This window comes from Agelaius tricolor, unplaced genomic scaffold (assembly GCF_023055355.1).
Source record: "Agelaius tricolor isolate 1412-34295 unplaced genomic scaffold, bAgeTri1.0.p SCAF_8, whole genome shotgun sequence".
In the NCBI taxonomy this organism is placed as follows: Eukaryota; Metazoa; Chordata; class Aves; order Passeriformes; family Icteridae; genus Agelaius; species Agelaius tricolor.
In genome coordinates, this window is record NW_027269268.1 from 37,001,840 (window position 1) to 37,021,569 (window position 19,730).

The 19,730-nt window shown below is 49.8% G+C and overlaps 1 protein-coding gene across 1 annotated transcript in view; it reads right to left on the minus strand.

The window, feature by feature from the left end:
* Window positions 1-9,560, minus strand: part of PDGFRA (platelet derived growth factor receptor alpha) — a 34,466-nt gene extending 24,906 nt beyond the window's left edge. Inside the window, exons 1-3 of the mRNA XM_071432378.1 lie at window positions 9,325-9,560; window positions 1,845-1,905; window positions 268-582 (exon numbers count right to left, since the gene is read on the minus strand). Of these exons, the coding sequence (XP_071288479.1) occupies window positions 268-582; window positions 1,845-1,893 (364 nt within the window). The 5' untranslated portion in view covers window positions 1,894-1,905; window positions 9,325-9,560. The remainder of the gene's footprint in view (window positions 1-267; window positions 583-1,844; window positions 1,906-9,324) is intronic.
* Window positions 9,561-19,730: the final 10,170 nt, after the last annotated feature.

Here is a 19,730-nt window from a genome sequence, read left to right on the forward strand (position 1 = left end):
CCCTGGTGGTCAGAAGACCTCAGCTCTAAAGTTCATCACTCTTCTCGAGAACTCAAACTCTTATCAAAGAGTGAAAACCAATAGAAAGAAAGAAGAACATATCCATAGATTTACAGGGGCTGGCCTTGATTTATACATGATTTAACCCTGGGGTTATTTCTCTTCCTCGGACAGTAAATTGCCACCAGCACCACACCTCTTCTGAACATCCCTAGTTCACCTCTCCCACCCCAAGCCCCAGGCAGAGCTGTGGCATCCCCCGCTTACCAGGCACATAGATGTAGATGTCCTTGCCTTCCACCTCGCCATCCTCCACCTGTGTGTGGTTATAGTAGCAGACATACAGGCCCGTGTGGGCGGCCGAGGCATTCCCTACTTCCAGCACTGTCACGAAGAGGCCGCTGTTGTTCTCTTCGTGTCTGATGTCTATCCTGTGGTTTCCCTCGGTCACTGGGTACTGCCAGCTCACTTCGCTGTCTCCAGAGCACTTGAGTGTGAAATTGGAATACAGCTGTACCACCATTTCATTCCTATTGGGAACAATAGTTGGCAGAGGAAGCTGGCAAAATGTTAGGAATGGTCCTGCAAAAAGACACAAATAAACAGCACGTCAATACACAAAACAGCCTCAGCACAGGGAGGTGAAAGGAAGCAGAGAGGGTCAGAATAGCTTTCTTTTCTGACTGCTTCAGACCTGCTGATGTCCCAGGAAATTTGCCCTTGTTAAAAGCCAAAGCTTTGCCCGAGGAATAGCAAATGGCTTTCCTTTGAAATGTTAAGTGTTTGCTTGCTGACTTCTGTTTGTCAAATCAAGAGGTGAAAGACAGAGGTGAAGTCAGAGATAGCTCCCAATCCACGCCACAGCTTTCCAGCCCTAAGCTGTACACAGCTCTGCTGCAGACCAGCGAATTCCACACCCTGGCTGCTGAGTCACAGGCATTTCACACCTTCTTACAGCCGTGCTCACGAAACCAGCAGTCCTGTCAGCTTTCAAACAAGCTCATAGCTGAAATTTGGAAACCACTTCCCAAGACTAAAACCTGCATTTTACATCTGACTTCGGTTTCTGCAAAGGGCCAGAGCAGGAGCTTGTACATCAGGTCTACCTCTAGCCAAAATGTGCAGAAGGCTTGTAGCCAAATAAAACTGCAATTCACTGAACTAGATGTTGTAGATGGAACTGGTTTCCAGATGCAATCTCCAGTTACAGGCTCAGATTTGCAAGTCTAGCTAATTTGCAGGTGGGTTGGTGCAGGTCCAACTCTCAGAAGGAAAATTAGAGGATCCAAACCCTACAAAAAGAGGAACTCACCAAGGAAATATGTTTGTGGTTTCAGTCTACCAAATGACCTGTACAATAAACAAGCACCTAGGCCCACTGAGTGAAGTTGGCACTCTCTGCAATAAACCGGCACCAGGAATCCAGACCGTCTTTGAAATCATTTTCCACTCCTGCCCAGAGTTACCTTGCTCTAGGGGCCCTTTCTATATTTGGCAGGCTGTGGCCCAGCCAGCCCTGCCCTGCCATCCCCGCTGGTGCAGCAAAGCCGAGATGCTGGGCGGGGGAGGATGCAGGGAGCCCACCCAGGCGCAGTGCAGTGCGCTCGCACACCCGCACCGCTCGGGGGGAGGCTGCGGCAGCTCAGGAGAGACAGAGCGGCCACAGGGGCCACTGAAAGTACTGCCTTCTCAGAAGGTCTTGACATAGCCTACCGGGGGGAAAAAGCAGAAAAAACAGCTGGCAAGCATGTGGCATTCGTTATTGTGGGCAGAATGAAAGCGAGTGTAAACATGGGTTTATGAAGAATTGGGATAGAGAAGCTTAGAGGATTGAGGAACATTACCTGTGAGAAAACATCCCAGGATCAGGAATGCCTGTGGGTAAGTACCCATAGCTGCCAACAGCTGAAACAGAAAGGAGAAGGCAAGAGTGAGACAATTAATGGACTGACAAGTGTATAAGGCTTAGCAGGACCCAAGTCTTCTGCAGCGCCCAAGTGCAGCTTTCCATCATTCCACACAGTGCCACGAAGAGGAGGGGCCCAGGGACCCCAGTTCACAGCCACAGCCCAGTGAGACTCATGCCACCTACTGCCACAAGGTGCGTGTGGCCACAGACTGATCACAGCCAGATGAGACACCACGACCCCTTCTGTCCCCTGGCAGTGTAAGGAACCAAGTCCTGGTGTAAAGAACCAAGTCCTGGTGTAAGGAACCAAGTCCTGGTGTAAGGTGCCAAGGCCTGGTGTAAGGAACCAAGTCCTGGTGTAAGGAACCTATTCCTGGTGAAAGGAACCAAGTCCTGGTGTAAGGAACCAAGTCCTGGTGTAAGGTGCCAAGGCCTGGTGCATCCCCTCTCCAACAGCCTGCAGGCAGCTCTGCTCCTACTGTAGCCTCTGGGACTGAGCCCACAGAAATGCCCCTGCACAGAGGCAGCAGCCTCACAAGCATCAAAGATGTAACATCTTCATGCAGTAAGTTCTGACCTTTCAGCTGCAAGCAGCTTTTATGGGAAAAAAAGTACATTTTTAAAGCCACTCTTATTACAAATAGTACAACCCTGAGTGATATTTTTGTTTTGCCATTGTACATATGTGTATATATAGCTTACAGAATACAATGTAATACAATAGTGCTTATTGCTTATTTAGCAGGAATTCCCTTGATCGAGAGACACGCTATTTAAAACACATGCTGAAATTTTCTAATGAAATAAATCCATTACAGACTGTACACCAGCAGTGCCATTCATAGAACATTATTCTCCCTAACAGTGCAGAGAGTCATAGATCACATGCAATTATTTCAGCTTTCAAACATATAATCCTAAAGCATTTGTCTTATAGAGGCAACAATAGCAATCAGCATCTATGTAATTTTTGTGCCTTGTAATGACATTTCTACATAAAACCCTCTAGCAGCATGCTAGGTAATTTCTAAAGGAGAAGACCCTCAATCCCTGCTCCCATTGAAACCAACAGATGCTTTGTTGGTGACTTTTAACAGCAATTGGATTTGGCCCAAATCCAATACAGATTAAATAAACACTGCACAGAAGAGCCCCTAATTTGAAACACTGACCAAGGAGTAAAATAAAGGATGATGTGCCAAGACAGGGACTTTTTTTCAAAGGTTCTGGAGAGTTTCTATTCATCCTCTGGTATTCAGTTCCTGATGCTGAGATATGAAAGCACGTAGGTGCATCTAGTTATTACAACTGTGGCAGTGCCATATGGGAACTAAATGCTTACAACATGCCAAAAAGTGTTTCTGATCTATTCCTGCTTTTCTCCTGCAATGGATGGAGCAGACAGCACCCCTTTGCAGAGCAAAAGAACTTTATAGTCAAACATAAAGGTCTCAGAAGAAGGATTAGAAGACTACCTGCCTCAAAAACTTGTACAGACACCATCAGAAATCCAGCTAACAATGTTCCAGCAGAGACAAGGCATCTTGCCTGCTTCTTCAATTAGCAATAATTGCCACGTGTTTATGTATCTCTCTCCCATCAATAACAGACTCTTGCATATCAAATAGTTCCCCCACTTTCAGCCTCTTTACTCATTTTTATCACATTTATACCCTGCATTTTTTTCTAATAAAGTAACCCTCTGTAACTCTTTAAAGACTTACCATGGTCTACTTTATTGATCTGACTCCTGATCCCCCAAGATCCACAAGACAATGTTACCCCACTTCTGCCAAGTTCCCTCCCTTTTCTGACTGAAAAGGCAACTCTCTCCCCCTCCTGTGTTGTTTTGCCAGACTATTCAGTGCAAGTGATGCAGCAAAGGAGGAGAAAAAACAAAGCTAGTTCATCTCTTGCACACCAGAAGCTGTGCTGAAGTGGACTTGTTGCAGAGCTGTGTGTGTAAGTGAGGACTGAAGCCCAACGATGGAAATACAGGTGATGGCATTTCCAAAGTGCTGCTTTGAACTTGCTGTCTTAGCTGGGCTGACACTGAAATCAATGAGTGTCTCATTGTAGCATTGCAGTTTAAAAACACAAGGACTTAACTAAATTTGCTTTCTCCATCTGGCTCTTCTTTCGCAACCCAGAGCTTTGATCTTTCCCCAATGACCCGTTAATCTCATCAAGACCAGAGCAACACTTCTTCGCTGTGAAAGACAGGATAATGTACTAAGGATTCACATCACTCGTGTTCAAAACCTGTTTGAATTCAGTTACATCACGCATTCGACTTAAGAATGCCGGGACCATCACCAGCATACCCTCACACATCCATGCCGGGCTCGAGGTTTAACACAGGCACCATTTCACACTTACGGGCACGAGATTTTACTCATTCCCACAACACCAAGCAGGTACACCTATCCTGGGTTTCTATAATTACATTTTTAGCTCCTTTACCTTCCTAATGGCAGGCCAGTTGTCTTTGTCCCCAGCTATCCAAATCTCAGCCCTGGACAAATACCTCAGGTTCAGTTCCTAACACTGGCCTATCAATCCATAACTTGGTGTAGCCTTGCTGAAGCCAGTAGGTTTATGCAAGCTGAAACCCAGAATTAGCACGACATATACAATGTGAGTTTGAGCAAACCTTGTTTTCTTGCATACTTAGGACATTGCTAGCTAAAACAGGAGTGTGGGTGTGTATAGTAAAAGCAAGGTAATGCACTGGCAGATTTGCCAAACTCTTTGCAGGTGTTTGCCCCGGGTTGGACAGTCATTGAATTTACACAGATTTTGAAAGGTTCTGAAAAAAAAAAAAAAAAAAAAAAAAAAAAAAAAAAGAAAAAAAGTTAGAAAGCTAATTCTAAAGAGCTGTTATCAGTCAGGAGTCAATTTTCCAAACACTAACTGCCAAGCACTGGCTTCCTATAAAGAAAGGTTTCATTGACTGTGCCACAAAAGACAAGGTGAAAACAGTGTTCAGAAACTCAATGGAAATTGCATGCTTAGAAAATTACGATATTCCTAGGTGAGTGCTCTGCGTGACCTAAAGAGAAAGAGCGGAGGGGGACCGAGAAGAGCCACGGGTAAATGCTGTTTTCATACTGCTGTGAATCAAGCGAAGACCTCTTTCAAGGCAGAGAACAGCCCATCTCCCGAGCGCCGGGGACTGCTGGGCTGATTCCCGCCGCGCCACTGAAGTTCGCGGTGGCGGCCGCAGGATGGCAATGTTGATCCGCACTAACCAGACGCATCTCGTCCTGCAAAAGGCAGCGCTGGTCTCCAACGGAGCCGCCTAAACTGGCTCTCCCGGATCAACTTAAAATTCAAAATTCCTACATTTTGAATTTCATGTGATTAAAGAAACGAAACGAAACGAAACAAAACCAACAGAACAAAAAATCCAGCAACAACATCCAAAAACAAAAAACGCAACCTAAACCCCAAAAAAAACAAACAAAAAACCAACAAAAAAATCCAAACCCCAACAACACAGCAACCCTGGTCCCATTTTCTCTGTATTTACTTAAGTGATAGGAGAGTATTTGGATTGTAAATCTTGGCACGTAATGATATGATTATCCTTGTTGTGAGAGGGCTGGGTAATTTCAGTCGTGATTTTGTCAGAGTGGCAGTCTGTCCTTCTGGTAAAGCTGATCTTTTCCAGGAAGAGCTAAGGCCAGCCCAAGAAAAGACGTTTCTTTCTTGTGGTATATGTCACCAGCTGAATGTAAATGTTCAGACAGGACCTTCTGAAACATTTCTTGGTCCTCAGTTGCCAAACTGCAAACTCAACTCTCCACAAGAGCGGCGCTGCCCTGCAGCGCTAACATGTGGGTCTGATGGGTTTTGCTGGGGAAAGGCTCAAAGCTCTTCAATGAAAAAGACTGGCATAAATATTCTCCCAAAATGAGGCTTGTTCCGTGGCCCTTTACAAATACTTGGAATCCAGCATAGCCTGTACATCGGAAAACTATGCATCAAGAAAAACCCAAGGAATAGCCATGCATCAAGGGTAGCCCAGTGCTGGTCTCCTGCTGTGTACTTTGTGCTCTGCAGGACACAGTGAGGCTGCCTCCCAAGGAGCCTTCTAGTCAGTCCCAATTCTTCAGCCTAACCCTCCAGGACAGAGTCCCTCGGTTTAGGAGTTAAGGGTGGTGGGGGAATTGCAAAGCCTAAATTTTCCCACTTGATCCAAGGAGGGTTTTCCAGACTGTCCCTGAAAACAGGCGGATAAAGAAAAAAACAAACAAACCAGCTGGCACTTCCAAGTAATATATCTTCCTATCTCCCTTAGGTTCTCAGAATCAAATCAAAAAACACCTCAGATCCCAACTCAAGTGCTGAGAAGCACTGTGTGGAAAAAATATCCATCTCAGTTGACCACAAGAGCTAGGAAGCCTAGCTATTGCAAACTTTTCCCTTGGGCACCCACACAAAGCTTCATAGGCTTGAAAGAGATGAGTCAAGCAGGAGAGCAAGGCATAAGGGAGAGAAAGGATCATTTGCTTTCTTGTTTTTGTTTTGTTTTTTTTTTTAATTATCGGCAATTCTCACTGCCACCAGGAAAAATCACCTCTCAGAAGTCATTCCTTTGTCTTTAAGTCTTCAAAGGTAAAAAAGGAAACATCTTCTATTAAAAATTTTAGAGTTCATGTACAAAAGTAGGTACGATTGTAGTCATGATGAAATAAAGAAGCAAGCAAGGCAAGGATTTTGTAAAGTTACAGATTTCAGCCTCCTTTTTAGACCAATAGGTATAGCTGGAAATAATCTGTGAGGTCTGGGCTAAGCAAGGCTTTCTGTCTATATATACTTTACTTCAATCCTAGCCCAATGCTGTAGTAGAGTGGTATTTTATTAAAATATTTATTACTTCCTGCTTTCTTGAAACCTAATACCTATGTATTACCCTCAGAGCCACATGAAGATTTCCCATACATCAACAAACTGGTAACAGCAAAGATGGCCCCAGTACCCGACGGCAGCTGGGCTGGCACACCTCCTGCCCCTCGGTGCCTGAAGAGGACTACCAGAACAAGGGATCTCATTTAAAAGCAGCAGCAGACTGCCTGCAGGCTGAGAGAGCTGGTTTGCTCCTGGACTCCTAAATCCCAGTGTTTTGTGAGGTCTCATTTTTCTGCAAACTTTTTTTCCCCAAGCTTTGAGGTTGGCTAAACCACTGTTTCGCTGAGGGCCGTTCTAAAACACTCATTGTTAACTAGAAGCTAAAACCGGAGTCCCTTGCTGGGAGATCTTTTCCTAGCGTTTCTACACACAGAGTTAAAAGTCGGATCTCCACAGCTCAGATTTTGATAAGACGATGAGAGAGAAATCTTTGATGCCTGTCTCCTTGCTTTGATCCCGTGTCTTGTCCCATCTAAGGACACAGAGCTTAGTCAGCCGAGCTGGGACTCCAGCTGGGCTCTACATCGGCCCTGGGAGACGTCGAGAGCTCAGCAAGCCATCCCGCTTCCCCCGGTGCGTCCCGTCGGGGAGACAGCGGCCGCCTGCAGCCGGTCGGGACTGGCGTGTGGATGATGCGGGGAAGTTCCCTTCACACCCTCCAGCCCCCATCGGGCTGCAGGCGCCCGACAGACCCTGCGGGCCCGTGGGGAGCCCGGGCGCAGCCCCCGGGGAGCGGGACAGCGGCGCTGCCGCGGCTCCCCTCGGTCCGCCCTCCCCCGGCGCAGCCCGACGGCCGGAGCCGCTGCACATCAAAGGCTGCCCGGGACACCGACCAAACCTAGCGGAGGTGGCAGCTCCCAGCCACCTCACTGTTTGTCTGGGAAACAATAGGGAAGCTTTTGCCAAGCTGGAGAGACTACTTTTTTTTTCTTAATGCGGGGTGGCCGGGGAAAAGAAAAAGCGGGACAGGGGAGACGGACAGGAGCAGCGCACAGACATGTTTCCCTAGGGAGCTGGTACTACGACCCGACGCTTCTTCTCCAGCCCCCTCCGTCAGGCGAAGCACGAAGCCCCGGGGCGGGAGTCCCGGCGGGGGACAGAGGCTGTGCCCCCCGGGAGCTGCTGGACCAAGAGGGAGCCATGCGCCCGCAGCCCCGGGAATGGGTTCGTAGGTTCCCATCAGGGCCGAGGCGATGCGCTGCCTTCTCCGGGCGTGCAGACTTGGGCCCCGCAGGAGCGCTAGGGAGCTCAAACACTGGCAAGAGACGCGCCGAGAACACCGTCGAGGGGCGCTGGGAACGTGCCCCCGGCACTGGTGGGGGCCAGGGCATCGCTCCCGCCTCTGGTCCGCAGCCGCCTCCCCGACGGGGTGCGGACGAGCCCTGGGGGCTGGCGGCTGTGCCCTGGGACTGCTGCTGCTGCCTTGCTAGATCTGTCGCTGCTGGCTCCAGAAAAAGCTGTCCAAGTCCTGTTCTCTGGAACGGTTCCTGAGCTATGGGATCCGCGTCCAAAAATGTTGAGCAATGCCGCGGACAGCCAAAAAGCCATTTCCTACTTGCTCCTAGGACTTTTCCAGGGGACTCCAGCCTGGCAGAGGCTGGCAAGTTTGCAACTCTGCGCTTGACAAAATCCAAAAGGTGGCCGCGAAGACTTTGCCCTTCCCGGGGTAGGAGGCAGTGGGGTCCAGCAGTCCGGCAGGGCATACGGCAGGGCTGGCATTCCCGTCGAGAGAGGGGCTGCAGGCTGGAAAGGCTCCAGGTACCAGCCCTGTCTAAATTCAGCATCTTCCCTTCCCGAGACACTTAAATAAAAAAAAAAAAAAAAAAAAGACGCGGCGCGCAAGGATGGAGGTCGGGTCGCCTTTCGGGGGTTGTGTGTGTGCCTCCGCTCGGGATCTCGGGGCATTTTAGGCTACCGGGTCAGGGGGAGCGAGGTGAGAAAGGGGATCTAAAGGAGAGAAGGTGGTGAAAAACAAAGGGTGGGGGAAGGGACGGGAGAGCAGCGGGGTGAAGGAAGCGAGGGATGCGAGAAGAGACGGAGCCGCTTACTCGGTCGGTGCGCGTCCCCGCTTTCCCCCCTGGGGCGGGCACTGCCGCTGCCCGCGGAGCCCCGGCGGGTCGCTCCCGCCCCCGCGGCAGGAATGCGGCGCGGTGGCCGCCGCCGTCCCAATGTGTTTGTCATTAGCGCTGCCCGCGCTGCTCGCCGCCGCACCCCGACGGCCGGCGCGGCGCAGCGCTGCTCCCCCGCTCCCCTCCGCGGGGTCACCAGCGCCCGCCGCCTGCGCCCCGCGACAGGAACCCCTCCGCTCGGCTCAGAGCATCGGGGAAAAAGAAAAAAAAGAAAGAAAATGAAAAAAAAAAAAACCAAGAAAAAAAAAACATAAGAAAACCCCCAACAAATAAATAAAGAAAACCTGATGAAATAAACGAGGAAAAAACCGCGGGAGAAAAGGTGCAAAAAAAAAAGAGAAAAAGGTGGGGAAAATGCCCCGCACCTCTTACCTTCTCCTTTACAACCCGCAGCCCCAATCCTGCAGATTGTAAAACATCCAAAATATGTCCACGTCTTTTGTGACTTTCCCTGCTCAGCCGCGCTCTTTCCCTCTCGCTCGCCCTCTCTCCCGATCCGACTGTAATGGTCTCACAAACCGCGTCCCGTAATTGATTCAATGTTATAGACCATCCTTCCAAAACTAATCATTTGCTTTAAGTAAATAGCTGTCAGGAAATGAAGCCCCCCTCCGCTCCCTTCAGAATAAGAGCTGCTGGCTCGCCCGGCGCCCCCAGCCCCGCGGCCGGAGGCGGGCGCGCCGGCGGGAGGCTCTTACGCAGGCAGGGGGGCCAGTCTCTGCCTCCAGATTTCAGGAGCCTCGCAGGGGAGGGGGAGGCTGGCCATATGGCAGGGGCGAGGGGGAGGAAAGGGGGAAGCGGGGAGTTTTGCACGGCAGGGGGAGAAAATAAAAAAAAAAAAAAGAAAGAAAGAAAGAAAAAAAAAAAAAAAGACCCAAAAAACTTTCATGAAAACTCAGAGTGCTCCCAAATTTCATGAATGAGTCTTCCCTCCTTAGACCCTCCAGGACGGTGGCTCGGGCGCCGGGCTCGATGTCCACGCTTACAGCGTGAGTTTATGGATGGGGAGTTTGATTTGGAAACGAATTCGCGGCTTCCTCGTGTCCTTTGTACACCGCTGCGCTGGGGTTCGGGCTAGAAAGCTGGACGGACGGCCGTGAGCCAGCCAGGACCAGGAGGCACAGAGAGACGGGGGGAGAGACGAATCACTAGCATTTATGAATGAAAGACACAACGAAAGGTAACCTTCGCCAGGAGTCAGCCTCCCCAAAACCCGCAGCTCCGACGGGACCGAGAACACTCTTCTCTTCGTCTCTGCCTTCGCTTTGCCCTGCTCAAACAGAGCCCAGTAATAACCAAGGCAGGGACACGGCCAGGGCCGGAGGTGCCGGCGGAGGCGCGGGCAGCGCACGTCCGAGCCCGTCCTGTTTGAACAGCTCCAGACGGAGCTTTGATCCCCGCCGGGGAACCAGCGCTGGCTATCTCTGCTTTGTTGGCCGTCGCTATCGCGGGCGATAAGGGGTGGCCGAGGGGCTGCCGGGGAGCTGCCCTCGCCGCCCTTTGGCTGCAGGCTTCGTGCGGAGCGCGGCGAGCGCGGCCGGCGGGGCGCGGCGATGCGGCGGCCGCGGGAGAGGGGGCACTGCAGCCCCAGGAACGGAGCCGAGCGAGCCGAGCGGGTCCTGCCCGCCGCCTGCCTTCTGGGCAGGGCACGGGCCCCCAGCTGCCCCTGGGCCGGGGCTTCTCCCTTTTTTTCCTTCCCTTCCCCAGCCCAGCACCACCACCACCCGCACCTCTTTCTCCCATTTAGTATTAAACAAAAGCTCGTTCTCGAAGTTAAGAGCCAGGACCCAGTGGTTTTTTTCTTTCCTAAGAGAGGGAGAGTTCATCCTCTGAAACGAAGATGCCCCGAAGAGAACAGAGGCAGAAAGGAGAACCACCTCCCAAGGATGCGCGCTCAGGGCTGAGGTAGCCCTGCCTGGGCTCTCAGGGCGCTCCCGGCCCTTTGCACGCCCGCCACTAGCGCGTCCTCGGCTCGGGTGAGTGCACAACCCCGCTATTGCTTCCACATGTTCCTCCAGGAAATCATCGGAGTCAGATCTATGAGCAGCCCCTGGTCGGAATGCTAACAGGATACCGTAATGCTTGTGAATAAACAACAGGCTCCCAGCGAGTCAAAAAAACAGAAAAAAAAAAAAAAAAAAAAAAAAAAAAAAAAAAAAAAAGAAAGAAAAAAAGCTAAACCAAACCAACAACACAGGAGAAAAAACCCCACACCGCACCCTGGAACTCTCCATCTGAGAGGGCGAGCGCACCCAGCATCCTGAACCCCTTAATCTGCGGAGGGAAATGCTTTATCATGACTTGGATCAGAGCTGCGGGCTCTCGCAAATTTAAACCCCTCGAAGATGAGCATCAGCTGCCCAAGGGCCGGGGCGATCCTGCAGGGCTCGGACCGCGATGTACCGGTGTGAGCGTGTGTGGTTCGACGTGCGGGGTGATTCCTGGCGAAATATCATCAGGATGGGATGTAATGCGAGAATTACTCTTTTGAAAAGAAAGGAGCAAAAGGAAAGGGGAGGAGGTGCCTTCTGGTTGCAATTACCTGCCTCATTTGAATAATGCCTTTGTCACGATCATTATCGAGAGGTCGTTAACGGCTTCCACTTGGGATCTCACAAGATCCAGCCAAAAATAAAAATTGTGAACTGGACGACTGGTGAGGCTGCCTGCTAGGCCGGTCTGGCCCGTCTGGCGGGGGCCCGACGGCTCTGTGGAGACAGGGTCGGAGGTGTTCCGTCGCTCAGGGACCCTTGTGGGAACGGTGACGCTTTCCCCGACGTAGCTTTCCCTTGCCCACACTAAGGGCCCGAGCACCGAGCCGGCGGGAGCTGGGGTCTGCCCGCTCTGGGCCGATCCCTCTGCGCTGCGCCTATGGATTGCTCCCGCGCAGAGGAGGTGGTAGTTAAAATAAACCCTCCAGGCCGGCTGCTGAGCTCTGCCTCCCGCCCCGTGTGGTGCAGGGGGGTCCCGTCCAGGGAGGCGAGGGGGACGTGGGGTTAGCGAGAGGACAGGCTGGGGGTGGGGGTATTTTTTACCTCTCGTCTGTCCTCCCGCCTTCCCCTCCCCTGAAGGGCTGCAGCATAAAGCATCCCGTTAGCTGTGTTTATGTGGTAACAGATGCGAGCTGCGCGTCTCAAACAAAGTGCGGCGCCCAGGCTAGAGCCGCTCTGGCCTGTTTGTGCTGCCAGCCTGCCCCCCGGGCTGGGCGGGGATGGGGTGTGTGTCCCCCTGCCCGGGCCCGCGGCGCCGGCAGAGCGCGGGCAGCGGGAGCACCGACGGCTCGCGTTATTGCGGGGCGGGTCTCTCCGCTCTCAGACGCTTCCAGGGGGGCTGGGAGCCTTCGAGGCCCCTTCACCCCCCTGCCCCGCTCAGCATCCCCCTCCCTGGGGAAATCACAATTTGTTTCAAGTAATAAATCCTTTCCTGCGGCTCTCTCCCAAGGGTGAGCCGGGGAGCGCTTAACTGGATAAGCCTATTGAAGGAGCTAATAGGTGGCTTGTGTGGCCACCGGCGGGACCGGGCAGGCTCGGGAGAGGGGGTGCCCCGGCCCGGGCTCCGCGGGAGCCCCCGCTGAGGGGCCGCAGCCTTTTTACTGGATGGGAAGGCTTGTCTGGCTTTGATTATCGTTACCCACGTTCTGCGATGCACGGAGCAGTAGTCATCCCTTTTTACCTTTTAGAGCAGGAACCCCTGCGTGAGGAGCAGCTACAGCCCGGAGCAGAGACCCCTCAAACCCCCGAGAGAAGGAGAAAGCACAGCGGCCTCACATCTGTGCTCACATCCATCGCCTAGGGAGGGAATCCAGCGGTGAGGGCTGCCTCACCTGGAAGGAGCGCTAAGCACAGGAACTCCAAGGGCCCGACCCCCTCCGGGAAAAGCGTTGTGGCGGCGGGAGGGTCTTGTGTACACTTACAGTCCTACCAGATTTTTAGATTTTTCTTTCTTTCCATCTTTCCACGAGTACAGATTCCCTCATTTTGTTTGTTCAACAGAATTTGGCTCGGAATAGCAGGGATCCCGTGTCACTGGGAGGACATGCAGCCAGACAAAAGAAATTAACTTTGCCCAGCCTGCCCTCCCTAGCCCTTATTTTTATTCGCCACATGGCTGTTTGAGGTAGTTCCCCGCGCCCGTCGTTTTCCTTCCCCATGCCCGTCGTTTTCCCACCGAGGCCGCTGCTGCCACGACGTCGAGCTGTTTTGCTTTCATTGTTGCGTTTGGCTCTCGACATTAGAAGATGCCAAAACAGCCGTGGAAGCCTTACTCTTTGAAAAAACAGACTTTGTTTTTCCTTTTGCTCCCGCCCTGACTTTTTTGACTGCGACAGAATAAACAGCCCGCTCTCGTCCAGAAGCAGGCTGAAGGAAATTTAGGGGCGAGGCAAAGCAAGGGGGAAAGGGGCTGTTCCCCGCCTGGCCCCTCGCTGCCGCCTGGCTCCGCGCTCCGCACCCGGGCCCCGGGCGGGGAGCCCCGGCCCCGCCGCGGCACCGACGGGCGGGGGGCAGCGCCGCCGCACCGCGGGCACCTCCGGGGCGCCGGCCGGGGGCGCCGGGCAGTGCCACCGCCCCCGCGACACTAGAGGGCACCGGAGCCCGCGGGAGCGGCTCCGAGCCCGGCAGGGGCACCGCGGCTGCCTCTGGGCTCCATCAGAGACCGGCCGGCTCCGGAGAATATGGCCCAGAGGGGCCGTCCGGGAACCCAATGGCTCCTGCCCCGCAGGTCCAGCCCGCGCCCGGCTCAGCAGCTCCGGGAATGTGGCGTGTTGCGAGCAAAGCAGAGAGATAAATTCCTCCCGTGCCACAAATGATAAGTTTTCCCTCTGAAATCAAAGGATCGTCTGCTGATTCAGCCCAGGTTTGACTTCGGTTCGTAACTCCCGAGACCATTATCGCCGCCTTTGTTCTTTGGAGCTGCAGCAATTAATGGATTACAGCAGGACAAAACCACAGCCAGACCAAGCTGCTTTCGTTCTGCAGCTATTCACTATTAGTACCAGCTTTGCTCCCCTCGGGCTACTGTGCTTGGGAGCCCAGCCCTGAGTTCTGCACGGGGGGCTGGATGGTGTGGAGGCCACCCTGGATGTCGCGGCCGTGCTCGCTGTGACACGGTGGGCATGTGCCAGCATCTGTGTCAGTGTCGGTCCCCAGGTACTCCTGGGCTGATCATGTCCATCATACATTCCTACCCAAGATAGGCTGAGCATCATAAAATGTCAGACTCGGGAGAGAAACATATCTGTTTACCGAGTATTTACCCAGAATTGCCCATGCTCCAGGCAAGGGATGACATTTTTCTGCTTCACCCCACAACAGATTTTCTTCTGACACTTAGTGATTAACGCACACCTTTAGGGTGATTTCCTGTGGAAATACTGGAGCAACAGCCAAGGTTTATTAATTATAATTAGGTTTCTAAAAGGATCCCTCTCCTCACCCAATCGTTCATGCTCCAAAATACCCCTGCAAACAAAACACTGTCCCTCTATTTCTGTGGCATGGACTGTTTCTGAACTTGGATCTGCCCCATCCCAAGGATTGAGAAGATGGAAATGCATTAATGCTTCCTAAGAGCTTGCAGAATTGGAGTTTGTGTGGAGCCACCACTAGGAGTTGCAAGAGCTGCAAGGAGTTGTCACAGTCAGCAAAATGTTCCTGGAAATGAAAGCAGCCATTCCTCTTAGTCATTGAATTAGTTCACTCATTTTACTCATATTTCCCAAGATTATGCTGGAGGTATGTCAGCAGGAGGCACAAATCACCTGTTCATTCTCCTTGCAGCACTGCATGCCTCCTGTACTCAAGGTTCTACGGCCCTAATCAGTGATGGAAGAAATCAAGCAGGCACCAATCACACCTCATGCCATTCCAAGAAGTGGCCAATGCCCATGTCCTCATTTTCCTTTTTTTAGTTCAGGCACAGGAGAGACTGAAACATTGACATGTCAAGGGAAACAGTTCCTCTCTTTTTTTACTTCTCCAAAAGACTATTTGGCCTTTTTCTCCGAGATCACCTTGTTTTAGTCTGTACCTCATGTAATTCTGCAGAGAGCACTTTCTGCCTCAGTTACATGATCACTTGCCTGTTTGTTGTTGACAATCCTTCAGAGAACTCAGTTATATGCACTTCTCTTGAGCAAGGTGGTTGTGGAGAGAGAAATGAGAGAGTGAGATGAGAGGAAAGTGCAGATAAAGGTTCCTGTAGCCATGCATGTGAAGCTACAGCTCAGGCTTTGACAGGAAAGCTCTGATGTGGCTCAAGAACAGAGGATACAGCAGTATTTTAGTTACATTATGATCCTTAGACTGCTGGCTTTTTTTTTAGTCAGATATTTTGCTTTTTAATCTACATTCTCTTTTGAGAAAGAGTCTAATGTGGAAACTGGGCCAGATTCTGCTTTGTGTAAACCTGGTGTAACTGTAACTTCAAGGGAAATATTCCAGATTGAATCTGGTATAATTAAGATTAGAAATTGGCTCTGGAAGTCTTTTCTTTGGCAATAAAGTTAGAGAAGTTCTGCAAAGAAAAATAATTAAAACCAGGACTTTATTTCAGTGCTCTTTTAAATAACATATGCTATAGACACTTTGAAGGCATTTGTTCTCTATGACAGCAGTATTTTAAAACTTTCACTTAGGTTCCACTGACCAAGTTAACCCTTGACAAGCAACTGTGCGTAAAATGTTATGTACAGAAACTTTTAATTTTGCAGGACATTGTCCAAACAAAAAACAAATTCCATTAAAAGGATACAAATGCTGCTGTGGCAGTTGCAAGCTTCTGCTTGCTGTTGAAGTAATGAATTTCACTGCTCTAGCCACAGCACAAGCACTGAAATAACTCTGAATTTATACTTATATCAACATGGGTTTTTTATGGTGCAAACCTTGTTATCTGACTGCTAAACTCAACACATTGAGAAGGAGCAATTGTCTAGTTCCTTAGTATCCTTGGAAAGCTACCTCTGCAACGAGTTCCTAGAGAAGTGCTGAAATACTATAAATTGCTACACAATTTTCTGTAAGAAAATGAGATGACATTTAACAGTTTCTATGTTCACTGTCACTGTATTTGTTAGGTCCATGCCCATCATAGAAAATATGTCACCATAATTTGATTTCAATTGGTGAGAAGGTGCTGATCAATTTTTGTTAGGTCTGGCTTTCAGCCCCAATGAAATCACAAGGATATTTGTCATTCTCTTGACTGGCCCCAGATTTTAATCATGGATTAATCAGATCTCTCTTTGGGCTATGTAGGAAAAGAAGGGGTGAAGGAGAAAGAGTAATTTATCTTTGATTCCTTCTTGTGGGGTATGAAGAATATGTATTTAGAAAATGTATTTTGCTCTTTTTAAGTGGGGTTGGCGTGTGGGAGGAGTCAAATCTATTTTGTTATTTCAGAAGTACATGAGTGTCAAGCTTTGCCAGCCTTATTTTGACTCCTTGCTGAATCAGTGAACAAAGACACCATGGTGAAGCTGACTCTTTCACAGAGCAATCTTTTAATCTCCCTGTTGAGCAGGTTTGTAGAATTAGAAAGCACCCTAACACATCTCACAACCTCCTGTAGCAGTGAGCTTATCCACCATCCTTTCTCTGCCCTGCATGGGTGCCTTGGGAGGCTGCAGGAAGCAAACACGGGAGGAGAACCCAGACTGCAGCTTTGAAAGAACATGCACTGAAAGAGCCAGGAAGATGGAGCCCATTCTGATATTACACATTTGAGATTTCTTTCAGAGAAAGGGAAGTGTGGGGTAATCCCTCACCAACCTGGCTCCTATTCCCATCCATGTTTTGCTTCCTTTGTCCCTTGTTAACAGGCTAAGTGCTGAAGGAATAGCAGTAAGGATACAAAGAAATGCCAGGTTCAGAACAGTTCTCTTTGTCCATCAGTCATGGACACCAAGAAGAAGGAATAGGCAAAGGTCACTTCATCTCTGTTTTTTATTTCATAGTCAAAGGAAATACAAGCATGTTCCTCTTATTGTCAAGAGAGCACAGAATATTCTCTCCCTCTCTTTGCAATAGGAGAAAACATTTGTAAAGCCAACATAAATCCAAATAAATTCTTGCTATTCCTTTCCATCATTTCCATCACTAAACTTATATTTTTCTTTTCTTAGTTATTTTTCTCCCAATGCATTATACACTACTGTAGGAAAAAGGTATTATTGAAGTCCACACCTCCATGAAACTTGGTTGGGAATCTCTTGCTGAGCAAGCTTCAAGCAGAATCTCTGGTAGGCTGAAAGAATCTATGAAGCCTGTTCAGATTATCCCTTTCCAAAACACTGTAGGATCTAGTCAACTTGACAAGATGAAGGGTTGAGGAAATGCTTTACTCCAGAAACATTGGCAGCTGTACAGCTGGGGGCTGATCAGAGCAGCACGCAGAAGTATAACCATAGCCTCTGCATTAACAGGGATGCTGGAGACATGCAGCTCTGTTTAGGGGAGGTTAAAATATATAGGTAGTCAGACAGTTGGAGTGGACAGAAGCCATTGTAAATATCTGAGCAGTCTAGTGCTTTATTTGTGGGAGACAAATGGTCCCCAGCCCACTTAGCACCTGCCAGTGTCCCTCTGCTGCCCTTTGCCCTGTGAGGCTGCTTGTTCTGACGGCTTCTGCAGCTCTCCTGGCTTCAAATTCTTTCTCCGTGTGTTGGCCTTTTTCATTGCTGCTTATCCTAATATTGACTTAGGGAAGGAGGAGAGTTAAAATAGCTGGCTCCCCTACTGTCTACAGACCTTCTGCCTAGCTTTGCTTTAGGCCTGCAAATCACAAACATTGGTTTAAACCATCATTAGCATCTGAATGAAGATAAAGGGACAAGAGGAGCTAGGGTAGGCAGTCACCTTGTGTAAGTATCACTCCTCAATTATTTTGAAGAGCAGGAGAGAAGCAGGATCACAGTGGAGGATGTTTGCTTCCCATTTCAGCAGTGAGGATTATTTGGAATTAAGGGTGTAACAAACCGTCTTTCAAAAAACCATGTTGGATCCCTCAAAGCATCCACTGGAGCCTGAGTAAAACCTGCTGTCATTCTTGGGTAGCTTTGTTTCCTCCCTTCTCTCTGCCATCATTGTTTCTAAACTGCTCTGCCTGCCCAACCCCAGGAGAAGCAAGGGTGAAGCCCCAGGTCACAGGGGTGTGCAGCGTGAAGGGGAATGTGTGTGACAGGGGGGAGGCAGTCATGCTGCAGTGGGTGGCACAGTTTTATGAAGGTCAGTAAACCTCTGCTCCATCAGACCACCAGAGAGAGTGGGTTTCCCAGCTGGAATCACTCAAACATGTGGCCCTGCACTGAAAAACACCCTCGCTCCAGTCTCCAGGAATGCATCTCTGCCATGGTTAGTAAAAGTGTCCCAGAATATCTCAGCGTCACAGTGTTACACAAGAAGAGAGCCAGACTCTGAGAAAGACACATTCAAATTGGGATTGAAACCAACTGCTGGCTTCCCACCCAGAAGCAAAAATAAAATTAGCATAGTCTGTAAGCACAGGCACCATGGGCTCCCTCCACCCAGCTCCATGGCTTCGCCAGCTCTGCAACTCCTGCAGCATCTCCAGAAACCACAACAGAAAGAACACACCACAAAAGTCAAACCCAAAAGTAGTCTTGTGGTGAGGTGTCCTTTCAGGGAGAAAACCTTTCAGATCTCTACAGAGGTTAAAATTTGCCAGGGTTGATGGTTTTGAACCTGTTTGGATTAAAAAATAACCCTTTCATTATGAGAGCAGGTAATGAATCCAAAATATGGCAGCACTGTGGTTTTGGTAAGGAGTCAGTGCTGAGGAAGAGGATGTCATCCTGATGTCAGTTTGGATGTGTCTCATTGGTATGGCAACGTAATGAGTAACTCCACATCTGAGCCCATAGATGTGGCCAGAGGGACAGGAGAGTAACAAACTGGAGGGCAGGCTTTCTGTTGGAAAAGACCTGGATGCAGTCTGTGGTCTCCTGAGGTCAGGGGTTATGCTGAGACCTGGAATCAGAACAAGGGCCACAGTGCAAGAGGGTACAGCCACATGCAGAGGGTACAGGCAGGGTACCTGCTGGTATTTAAGCTGCTGGTCTCCAGGCATATTGAAATGCATTGGTGCCACTCCTCAAACCCTCCATTCGGATGGAGAGTGGTTTTGCTGATGATTGGATGATTAGGTCCACACTAGTGGCACGAGTATGTCTCCAGCAGGGAAAATCCAGGGCAGACAGAGCAGCTGAGCCTGTGGAGAAAGCATAGGCAGAGGCCTGTGCCCTCATGCTGGCATTTATGTTAATTATCCACTTAGCATTCACTAAAGCTGCTACAAGGCTACAAAGGTGAAAGTTCAGACCACCCACTATTTCTGTTCATATTAGCTCAGAAAACTTTGGGCCCATGTGTACCAACACATGGAATACCCTTTGGAGTTATAGTCTGGAAGACTGGGTTCAACCAAGTAAATGAAATGGATCAACTCATGTTAGTGCTAGTTGTACAGGGAGAAAAACCAGTCACTTCACACTGATTACAGTAACTTCACTAATGTAAAAGAGGGATAATGGTTGAAATCCACAAAGTTACAGTGAGAAAAGAATGGGACCAAGAGGATGTCTTTTTTCTTTGAATTCATCCTCCACGATGTTTTTCACTTTTAGAAAACTGAAATGGTAAATGAGAAAATCTCTAAGGACATCTTATGTAACAGGCTGTACCTACAGGGATCTGTTAGATGTCTCTCAGAAAAATCAGCATATTGGTGGTGGGGTTCTAGGAAAAGTTTTTAGTGTTTCT